The 12,464-nt window shown below is 36.9% G+C and overlaps 1 protein-coding gene across 4 annotated transcripts in view; it reads right to left on the reverse strand.

Annotated features, from left to right (window-relative positions):
• The window catches only part of LOC127843684 (serine/threonine-protein phosphatase 4 regulatory subunit 1-like), a 70,500-nt gene that overhangs the window by 38,362 nt on the left and 19,674 nt on the right, over positions 1–12,464 (reverse strand). For all 4 annotated transcript variants that reach the window (XM_052373401.1, XM_052373399.1, XM_052373397.1 and 1 more), the window contains 4 exons: positions 9,124–9,189; positions 7,375–7,533; positions 5,761–5,888; positions 4,436–5,361 (listed from right to left, as the gene is read on the reverse strand). In XM_052373401.1, coding sequence (XP_052229361.1) covers positions 4,436–5,361; positions 5,761–5,888; positions 7,375–7,533; positions 9,124–9,189 — 1,279 coding nt within the window. The remainder of the gene's footprint in view (positions 1–4,435; positions 5,362–5,760; positions 5,889–7,374; positions 7,534–9,123; positions 9,190–12,464) is intronic.

The following is a 12,464-nucleotide window of genomic DNA, read 5'->3' on the forward strand; positions in this document are numbered from 1 at the left end:
TCTTTGACATTAAAGGATGATCTTGACCTTGACATTTCACCACTCAAAATGTGCAGCTCCATGAGATACACATGCATGCCAAATATCAAGTTGCTATAATCAATATTGCAAAAGTTATGACCAATGTTAAAGTTTTGGTTAAAATTTTGGACACACACACACAGTGACATACACACACATACAATGACAGACAGGCCAAAAACAATATACCCCCGATCATTCAATCCGGGGGCATAAAAACAACAGTGATTGTAACATATATTTTACCAATTACGTTGAAGATAAGTAATGTTTTTTGTTATGTTAATGAAGTTCAAGTTTAAATAAGTTGATTTATGCGATTATGAGAAGAAATCAAGCAAGGGCCTGATAAAGACTGATTTCAGAAGTAATGGTAAACACTTATGTGTCCCATATTTTAAGCTAGACAGACACCAGTGTTTTGTCATTCATATTTGGGTCTGGTAGGGGACTCATTCTCAATGGAAAAAGTATTTCCTAAATGGAGATTGAAGATTAAAAAAAATATTTTATACATGTAAGTCTCAATATTAGTTCATCTTCTATCCAATTTTAGAAGTTCAACCTAAATAAATATAATACTCAATTCACGTTTTTTTCAATTTTTGGCACAAAAACAAAGTTACACTCATTGCCCAATTTTAGTAAAAAAACACACAATTTTTCCCAATCTACAGGTACCCAGCCCCATTCCCAAAATGGTGAGAAAAAATACTGGGAACTTGCCCCTAGAGACCTTAAATTACCACAAAACACTGATATAAGGGCTTCTCATGGTTAGTTTTTTTTTATCTAACTACATGCACTCTTTTTTATATATATTGTCTTATTCAGCAGATAATTCCAGGAAAAGCCCTGAAATGGTCTGTGTTCATGCAAAATAGAAAACACCACAAAATCAGTACATCTGACACTTCTACACCAGTGTTCTCCAGAAAAAATTGAGAAGCCAGCTATATTTTCAAAGTAGCCAGTGACTCAGCAATAAACTGGTATATTTGCACCATTTCAATTAATGTTTTTGGGAAAGTAGCTGGCAACTAGATTAAATGTAAGTGGAGAATCACTGGCTGCCGTTGCTTCTGGAGAATAATGTTCTTCACCCCATCCACTGACTGAATCTAATGACATCAGTGTGTTAGTATTTCGAAGTTTATTTACAGGTCTATCACCCTCTTCATATAGTACATCTAGAGGGTGGACCTGCCCCTGTGACCTTTCTGGGGAAAAAAAATGATTTAGAGCCAAAGTGGGTCAAATTTAGCCAAGCTACCCCGTATTCGCCAAAGATTTAATTTTGATCCAAATAGACCAATGCACAGTGACATATAAGACCTAAATGTGCTCTGGTAGAAAGTTTAATCTGTGTCTCATCAGATGGGCAGTTAAGAAGTCGAAAGGTAAAGGAGCCATGAAATATGATATTTTACCAATATAGCCTTACATTTTTATATATAGTAGTTAGGATGCTGAATATGTTATTAAATTCATTAAGTTATGAGAAATTATGTGGTATTTATTTCACCTGATGATGTTTTATTGTTATGTTTTACCTCCATACTTATTTATTGTTAATAAAATCCAAAGGGTTGAAGGTGTTATAACAACAGGTGTTTAGCTACATCCTGAGTTGAACTAGTTTTCTTAGACTTTTGAAGGTGATGATTTGATGGGTTGTTGAAAGTCCATTTAAACCTTAGCTTTACGGGATGTCATTAGATTCAACCAGCATTAGGATTTGATTGTAATGAGATTGATTTATGATGAGAACTTCATTTTAAGCGATTTATGATGAAAACTTTATTACAAGTCTTTTGATAAAAATTCTCTATAAGAATTAGTGACAGAGTCCTAGATGAAGAATGAGTATAACAAAGTAAAAACCAGGCATCGTTCCAAAAAGTTGACTCATAAATTAAGGAATATGATAATAATCTACTTTTACAGACTGTGTAATTAACAGGCATCAAACTTAAGCTTCTTCTATTGTGGATGATATAAGTCTTCAGTGCTCCAGCTAGGATTTATTTTTTAACAAGGGCTGTTTGTAAAACATGCATGCCCCCCATATGGGCTGTCAGTTGTAGTGGCAGCCATTGTGTGAATACGTTTTTTGTCACTGTGACCTTGACCTTTGATCTAATGTAAGTTATCATCCGGAAACAATTGTACTATTTCGAGTCACTGTGACCTTGACCTTTGACCTAGTGACCTGAAAATCAATAGGGGTCATCTGCCAGTCATGATCAAGGGGGGAGTGAGAGGGGGGTATAATGTGGGGTGTGGTAATTTATTACATGTTAAAAAAAAAAAAAATGGGAGGAGTGGGGGGGTAGGGGGAGTGAGAGGGGGGTAAAATGTGGTGTGTGGTAATTTATTAGATGTTTAAAAAAAAAAAGAGACGTGTTTAAGAAACACAATGTCCCCCTATATGATGTTGACCTTGTAGGATGACCATGACCCTTCACCACTCAAAATGTGCAGCTCCTTGAGATACACACACATTTCAAATATAAAATTGCTAGCTTCAATATTTCAGTAGTGACATTACATGCGCAATTTTGACCCATATACTTGACCTTAAAGGATGACCTTGACCTTTCACCACTCAAAATGTGCAGCTCCATGAGATACACATGCATGCCAAATATCAAGTTGCTATCTTCAATATTGCAAAAGTATTCATAAAATAAGCGATTTGGGCCACATATATTTGACCTCTGACCTTGACCTTTCACCACTCAAAATGTGCAGCTCCATGAGATGCACATGCATGTCAAATATCAAGTCGCTATCTTTAATATTGCAAATGTACTCATAAAATGAGCGATTTTGGCCACATTTATTTGACCTCTGACCTTGAAGGATGACCTTGACCTTTCACCCCTCAAAATGTGCAGCTCCATGAGATACACGTGCATGCCAAATATCAAGTTAAGATCTTGAATATTGAAATATTGCAAAAGTGTACATAAAATGAGCCATTTTGACCCATATATTTGACCATTGACCTTGAAGGATGACCTTGACCTTGACTTTTCACCACTCAAAATGTGCAGCTCCATGAGATACACATGCATGCCAAATATCAAGTTGCTATCTTCAATATTGCAAAAGTTATTGCAAATGTTAAAGTTGGCGCAAACCAACAGACCAACAGACAGGGCAAAAACAATATGTCCCCCACTACCATAGTGGGGGACATAAAAAGGGCAGGGGGGGGGGGGGGGGGGGCAATTTTGTCAAATGGGCACTTTCAACGAGACAATTTTTTTCAAAAGGGCACTTTTGAGCGCGCGGTCATATCTGGAATGCTCCCTGTTGCATATAATCTGCATTTGAAGCCAAATATTTGACCTTTGACCTTGAAGGATGACCTTGACATTTCACCACTCAAAATGTGCAGCTCCGTGATATACACATGCATGCCAAATATCAAGTTGGTATTTTCAATAGTGCTATAGAATGACAGACAGACAGACAGGCCAAAAACAATATACCTCAGATCATTTGATCCGGGGGCATAACAAAAATCTTCTTTTTTTTTTTAATAATAAAAGGGCAGGGCCCTTCCATTTAGGCCTAGCTGGAGTACTGAGTCTTAATGATAGGGTTATCTCTTCCCACTATATTTTCATAATACCAAATAATGAAACAAAATATATGAATGATTGATATGTATATTAGAATAAAGACTGGCTATGAAGTATGTGTGCTAGGACAACTTATACAAAATGGACACAAAAAAGACAAAATAAGAAGGCACATACCTTTCATGAAAAACAAGCAAAAACATGTTATTGAACAGTCATCAAGGCAATATAACAACCACATTTTGATATGTGTTGCTAATTAAAAATTATCAAACAAAAATCAAGCAGTTAGATGAGATTTTTCAAGCAAAAATGCACATTGCACAAAAAGGAATAGGATTCATTACATTTGCAAGCACTTAAGCTGAAAGCTCAGCGTTTTTCCTCTGACACCACAGTGTGCCATACAAGTCATACTTGGAAAAAAAAAACAAAGACTGAAGCTTTCTTCTGACCTGACAACAGCATTGACAATATCATTGTCAACCTTAAGCAAGCTTTCAAGCATCTTGTCCTGCCATTTGTAGATATAAGATTGCATGTCCTGGTGGTTAACAGTAACTGATTTTAATAACAAGTAGATGCTAGGAGAAAAATTATTTTAAAAAAAGTAAACCTCATTGTTAACTATTTTAGTGTGTTTTTTTTTCTTCTTTTTCTCTAATTTTTGTAATTGTTTATCTGTAAATATGGAAATTGGTCAGCATATACTGGATTGCTAATGGTAACGTTTTTCAAGACCACACTGATATTGAGGAAAAACGCCAAGGCTTAACATTGAGGCACACTTAATGGTGTTTCAGAAACATGTTAAAACCCACCTTGAACAACTCCATTGATAACTCTCATAGTTGTCTCCTCAGTATCGTCTATGGGCGTTATGGGCTCGATGTCAGAAATGTCGACCTCATTGCTACCCAGGCTTTCCCGGGACATTCTATACTGGTCATCTATCACAGTATTTGGCAGGTTATCACAGATAGACAAATCTTCAAGAGTGTTTGCAAAGGCGGCACACTGATCGGTGTGTGGTCGGTTATCTTCAAATGGGTCCCTAAACATCTCTGGCTCAGTGCTGGAATCTTGTAACAAGTCTAGATCTAACTCTACGACAGGTAAAGGAGTCCTCCAGAATTGAAACGAATTAAAATTACTGGAGTTTTCTACATTTACAGCTACCTCTTGATGTTCTGATTGGTCCTGCACACTCTCAACTTTATGTTTTGCATCATTTAGACTTTTTACTATATCAGAAGAATCGTCTTGAGCGCCTGAATTTGTACCTATAGTATGTACATCACCTATATGTTCTTCTGTTAGATTATTATTACTATTATGACCCGTACTAGTTTGAGTGTCTACAATATCTTGAACAGGTTCTACAACATTTGATTCTATTGTCTTTTCATCACTTAATGTTTCTACAATTTTGTCCTTTTCTATATTTTGGCCTACGTAATGTTCAGCTCTTATTTCTTCAACAGATTTGTCAGTATTGACTTGTACAAGACCAGGACTACTACCGAAGTCCCTCCATTCAGATTCCGTTCCAACTTTCTTCTTTTTGTCTTCTAATGAATCATTGTCAGCAGATGTGTCCATGTCAACCATCATAACATTAGCAGTAATATCACAAACTGCAGATTGGTTTTGTTCTAACATATTGGTGGGTATAACATCAGGCAAAGTTTTACTATCACAGTCAACAATCTCTGAAACAACAGAATCCTCCTCCTCTTCCTTTTGCCTTTTAAAGAAAACAGAAACATGGCCTGATAAGTTTGATATGAACATTTTTTTAATAAGAAAGGAAATATGGCTCATCAACATTTTTGTAAAATTCTATGTATTCTCTCTTAGAAGGACTTGTTCACAAATGTTGCTATTTTTGAAGTATTCGATTTTTTCTGAATAATATTTTTTCATACAGGATTAATTTCATTTGTTTGGTAAAGAAGAAATGACTTGGAAACAGCATATAAACATTTCATTAAGCTTGGCCTAGAAAAGGGTGTCAACTTAAGAACAACTTTTATTGAAAACCGATTACAATAGAACAAAGAACAAACCACTCAAAATAGAGGGGTCATAGACACCAAGCCATACGGTAAGTGCCACAAATTCAAAGAGTTTCCACATAACCAACCTTTTTTTCATTGCATATGAAGGTTTAAAGACGAGACTACCGTCCTCTTGCATATAGAGACCAGTACAGTCAGCATCGGCAAATGTGGATATGAATGGCCCTAACTGTTGAAAGGCTGCCATCCGTACCTGAAAACAGGGGTAAAAAACTGAAAAACAGAACCTGTTTATCGGGACAGTAAAACAGGTTTAATTATGCTCAATAAAATTATCACTATATTTTTTTTAGTGTGACCTTATTCTTTGGGTTAGAGAGAACAGTGACATGTCTTCCTATGATGGTTGACAGGTGTGCCAAGTTTTAATAAAATAGATTGCCAACAAATACCTGACAAGTTCAGACAAACAGACAGACAGATGGACTGCTATATGCTGCCTTCTTGTAATAGGGACATAAAAGATGTTATTTTTACTAATATTAAGATTTTAACAATATTAGTCATAGACTTCTGGCCATTCCCAGTCATGATATGATAAAACACACATTCTATAACAGTAACTCTAATTTTAAAAGCTGTTTCAATGACTGCAGGTCCTCCTGACAAAACTAGAGCTTTGTCACAGACGTGATGAATACCCCCACATGCCACATTGACACAGAATATTTTGCATGTTGTCTTCACAAAAAACAGCGGACACCATGCTCAATGTTTTTGGCCCCGCATGGCCCATGTTTGAACATGGCCTAGAGATCATCTAGATAAAAGTTCTGACCAAGTTTGGTGAAGAGCGGATGATAAGTACTTGAAATAGAGAGCAGACACGATACTGAATGTGTAAAACGCATTAAGTGAATCCGTGACCTAGTTTTTGGCCCTGCATGGCCCATGTTGGAACATGGCCTAGAGATCATCTACATAAAACTTCTGACCAAGTTTGGTGAAGACCGGAAGTAAACTACTTCAATTAGAGAGCAGACACCATGCTCAATGTTTAAAACGCACTAAGTGACCCAGTGACCTAGTTTTTACCCAGCAAGACCCATGTTTCAACTTGGCCTTCAGATCATCTAGATAAAACTTCTGACCAAGTTTGGTGAAGATCGGATGAAAACTACTTAAATTAGAGATCGGACATCATGCGGAATGTTAAAAAACGCACTAAGTAAACCCTTGACCTAGTTTTTGGCCTGGCATGGCCAATGTTAAAACTTGGCCTAGAGATCATCTAGATACAACTTCTGACCGATTTTGGTGAAGATCGGATGAAAACAACTTGAACAAGCGATGTGTTTGTGAAACACTTTGTCCCCATATATATGACCTTTAACCTTGAAGGATGACCTTGACCTTTCACCACTCAAAATGTGCAGCTCCATGAGATAACCATGCATGCCAAATATCCAGTTGCTATCTTTAATATTGCAATAGTTATGGCAAATGTTAAAGTTGGGGCAAACAAACAAACCAACAGACAGGGCAAAAACAATATGTCCCCCACTATAGTGGATGGGGGACATAATTAGAGAGCGGAGTTTAAATACCGACTGACCAACCTACAGACAAGTTCACTCCTATATACCCCTTAAACTTTGTTTGTGTGGGTATAAAAATACTCCTCACCTAGATTCTCCTTCATGCAAAAGACATGGCCAAGATTTCCCTCTGAAGCTTACCCATCTAGACTGATCACAGAGGAGGCTGACAAACAGAGCCGACAGCTCGGTCTTGCGGACGTCATGGGAGCAGGTGCAGGAAACAGTCATGAAGCACTCGGCACACGCCTTTCTCACCCCCCACACACCGTCCTCACACAGGTAGTAGAACTTGGGCAGCTGCACATTGGAGTACAGTACAGGTTAGAGAGGTTTGTAAAATACCGTTATGTTTCAGGGCTTTTTTACTTCTCTGAGAATGGCATTGTGTACAATTTTGGAAAATTCACGATTTTCACAATTTCTAGAAGTTCGAGACTCAAATTTTCATAATTTCACAATCTTTTTATGCCCCCTTTCAAAGAAGAGGGGTTATATTGTTTTGCACATGTCGGTCCGTCCGTATGTCTGTCCACCAGATGGTTTCCGGATGATAAGTTGATAACTCAAGAACGCTTAGGCTTGCGTGAAACTTCATAGGTACATTGATCATGACTCGCAGATGACCCCTAATGATTTTGAGGTCACTAGGTCAAAGGTCAAGGTCACAGTGACCCGAAATAGTAAAATGGTTTCCAGATGATAACTCAAGAACGTTTATGCCTAGGATCATGAAACTTCATAGGTACGTTGATCATCACTCGCAGATGATCCCTATTGATTTTCAGGTCACTAGGTCAAACGTCAAGGTCACGGTGACCCGAAACAGTAAAATGGTTTCTGGATGATAACTCAAGAACGATTATGCCTTGGATCATGAAATTTCATAGGTACATTGATCATGAGTTGACTCGCAGATGACCCCTATTGATTATCAGGTCACTAGGTCAAAGGTCAAGGTCTCGGTGACTCAACTGAGAAAAATGGTTTCCGTATGATAACTCAAGAACGCTTACGCCTTCGATCATGAAACTTCATAGGTACATTGATCATGACTCGCAGATTACCCCTATTGACTTTCAGGTCACTTGGTCAAAGGTCAAGGTGACTTGACACAGTAATATGGTTTCCGGTTGATAACTCAAAAAAGCTTACGCCTAGGATCATGAAACTTCATAGGTACATTGATAATGACACGCAGATGACCCCTATTGATTTTCAGGTCACTAGGTCAAAGGTCAAGGTCAGTGCCAAAAAACGTATTCACACAATGGCTGCCACTACAACTGACAGCCCATATGGGGGGCATGCATGTTTTACAAACAGTCTTTGTTTAAAAAAAATATTAACAATTCGCTTCTCATTTTTTCACAAAGTGGGGGGGGGGGGCCAAGGCCGCTTCACAAAAACAGGAAGAACGCCCTGTGTTTATGACTTGAACTATCATTTGGTCTGTAATCTTTTGTGACCCTATCTTATGACATAAAACGAGCATTACTTAGCTGTACAGTATCAGCCACTTGAAAAGTTTGAACCATCAATTTGATTTCAAAAATATCAAGTCTAGGACTTATAAAATTCTCAGATGTGTAATAGTTTACAATTGCTGTAAAGATTTGTCCACAACAGCATAAGCTATCAAGTAAACTTTCCATTAATGTTTTTACATTACTTATAAGAATTTTTTGCTTTGCTTTCACATTTATCAATACTATATCAAATTCATGTTTTATTAGGATTGCTGAATCACAAAGACTTGTGACAACTTATGCATTGTGTTTCCAAAATTAAATAATAATTATTAAAATTGCTAACTTATACAAGCGTTAGAATTCATTGAAATCAAAACCAGGTAGCAAATACTATTTCTGAGTTGTCAAGTACACTTACTAGTTTCTTTTCAGTGCTCTCCTGGCTAACGACTGAACAAAAATCTCCGAAATTGGCCGCACAAACCTGCAATAGAACAATAATGATGTACACCTTTATTTTCAACTACCGGTATATCTCAATTTGTCTTATCACTCTGGTCAAAGAAACCTCACACCTTTTCTGTGTACCCTCCTTTACCAGTACACAAACTTATTCCAGTATAAATTGACTACCGTAATTACTAAGTTTTCGAACACTAAGTTTTCGGACACCCTTTTTAGCCAAAATAATTATTTTTCGTGACTCTATATTTTCGGACATACGGATTTTCGTTCATAATTAATGACTCCAATTTTTCGGACAGTTTATTTAACAGCGCTAGTTTACTATATTTCTGCCCTGTTTTCGCTTATCTGGGACCCTTCGATCATGGAGTTTTACAACCGGATTACCGTAATAAAACCCGGCATAGAATGCCCTGAGGGCAATGGACCATTACAATTGCATTATTGGGTAGTTTACAATGTATACCTGTAAAATAAACAATGGTTACACCCAACAGCATTTGAAATTTTATAGTATTCAGGAAGCAGTATGGTTGTTTTTAATGACGCTTTTTATAAACCATTTCAGGTAAGCGATGGCAAATAAGTGAAGTTGTACTTGATTTGAAGCAGGGTAAGGGGAGTACAACACAATAAAATTATTGCACATTTATAATTGGTTTTATTTTATTACAATAATTGACAAACTACCATAACATGTCTGTCTCTAAATTTTCGGACACTCGTTATTTTTTAATATTTTTCGTATCTAAATTTTCGGACACGAAAAAAAATTATTATTTTTAAGTGTCCGAAAACATAGAGTAATTACGGTACTCCCCTACTTAAGTTAGAAATAGGGATAAGTTACCACACAAATTACTTCAAGACGAATTCCCCAACATCCTATATAAACAAGAGGACCTGAAAAGCCCAATGTCACTCACCTGAGATAACATGATATTATTGGGACAAATCTTCTGACCAAGTTTCATGAAGATCGGAAAATAAATGTGGCCTCTAGAGTGCTAACAAGGTTTTACTACAGCCATATAAGGAAAAATGACCCGCCCCCTGGCAGCCATGTTTTTCAACCAACCGGCATCATTTTTTCACTCGTCCAAGATATTATCGGGATGAATCTTCTGACCAAGTTTCATGAAGATCAGACAGTAAATGTGGCCTCTAGAGTGTTAACAAAATTTTACTAAAGCCATATAAGGAAAAAGTCCCGCCACTTGGACGCCATGTTTTTCAAGCAAACATAATTATTTTCGAACTCATCCAAAATATCATTGAGACAAATCTTCTGACCAAATTTCATGAAGATTTGACAATAAATGTGGCCTCTAGAGTGTTAAAACCATTTTCGAACTCATTCAAGATATCATTGGGACAAATCTTCTTGTTAACAAGGTTTTACTATAGCCATATGAGGATAAATGACCCGCCCCCGTGGTGGCCATGTTTTTCAACCAACAGGCATCATTTTCAAACTCATCCAAGATATTATTAGGATGAATCTTCTGACCGAGTTTCATGAAGATTTGACAATAAATGTGGCCTCTAGAGTGTTAAAACCATTTTTGAACTCATCCAAGATATCATTGGGACAAATCATCTTGTTAACAAGGTTTTACTATAGCCATATGAGGAAAAATCCCCGCCTCCTTGTTTGCCATGTTTTTCAACCAACAGGCATCATTTTCGAACTCATCCAAGATATTATTAGGATGAATCTTCTGACTAAGTTTCATGAAGATCGGACTATAAATGTGGCCTCTAGAGTGTTAACAAGATTTTACTATAGCCATATAAGGAAAAATGCCACGCCCCTTGGCAGCAATTATTTTCAAGCAAAGGTTACCATTTTCAAACTCATCCAAGATATCATTGGGACAAATCTTCTGACCAAGTTTCATGAAGATCGGAAAATAAATGTGGCCTCTAGAGTGTTAACAAGGTTTTACTATAGCCATATAAGGAAAAATGCCCCGTCCCCTGGCGGCCATGTTTTTCAACCAACCGGCATCATTTTCAAACTCCTTCAAGATATTATTGGGATGAATCTTCTGACCAAGTTTCATGAAGATTGGACAATAAATGTGGCCTCTAGAGTGTTAACAAGATTTTACTATAGCCATATGTAGCCATATCAGGGCTGTGATTGAGGTAAAGTCTGAGGGGCGGAAAATTCTGAAGACTGATTTTGACTACCCGAATCGCATGCATAACGCAATGACAAACCTTAAAACAGGCATTTAAATAAACACCATCAACAAGATTTTTTTCTAAAAATCCTTATAAAATCACGTAACATGTTATGCAAAGTCACCAGTATTAATTGTGATCAAAATCAAAGAGTGAACAATGACGGCAATCTTTCGTTTGAGCTCAACGCCATTAAACTCTACATAAGGTCAACAGTGATAACAGTGTTCAACTAATGACAATTAACCACAGTTTACGTAGTTCAAGATTTGTTCACATGAATAGAATTAGTTCTGGCTACCATAACTTAAAATATCGCTTTTTATATTTTTTGACTGGCGCGACTTTAAAGTTATGGACCAACCTCATTAGGAAAGTCAACCAGAAATTCCTGAATAGTTGACAGTTAACAAAGACCGGTCCAAAACAGCTTTTAAATGCAGTTATTGGCCCAAATAAACCACTTGATTGGAAAGATTGACATTTTTCACATTTAACTGATATATTTTTTCACAAAATACTATCTTAAACATTTAAAATTTATCTTTTCTGCTCTAACATATCGAGAAAAACAGCGAAGCGACAGACATTCTTGAAATGCGAATCTCCCGAGATTTCACGCTCGTATGACGTTATTTCTATTTTTAGAAACATACCATGTGCTCAAGTGTTTTCAAATTCAGAATGACATTTCCCGGTATTTTAAATTATTCTTGCTTGTTTTGTGAACAAATTGTAGTGTAAATACAAACTAAAAGTAAACAAGGGCTGTTTGTAAAACATGCATGCCCCCCATATGGGCTATAAGTTGTAGTAGCAGCCATTGTCTGAATACGTTTTTGGTGGTGGTGGTGGTGGTTGGTGGTGGTGGTGGTTGTTTCATTTTTTCCCGATGTTTATTGATACAATGCATTACAAAAATGCAGTTAGCCTTACATATGGTAAAATTTAAATAAATTACAAGGGAGGCAAATGCTGTAAGAAAAAGAACATGCATAAACGGTAGTTGTTTCCCTTGTTTGAATCATGCTAAATCCTTAAAATGCCTATTTCCAGTAACTGTGACCTTCACCTGTGACCTTTGACCAAGTGACCTCAAAATCA

The sequence above is a fragment of the Dreissena polymorpha genome, chromosome 9 (genome assembly GCF_020536995.1).
Source record: "Dreissena polymorpha isolate Duluth1 chromosome 9, UMN_Dpol_1.0, whole genome shotgun sequence".
Taxonomy (NCBI): domain Eukaryota; kingdom Metazoa; phylum Mollusca; class Bivalvia; order Myida; family Dreissenidae; genus Dreissena; species Dreissena polymorpha.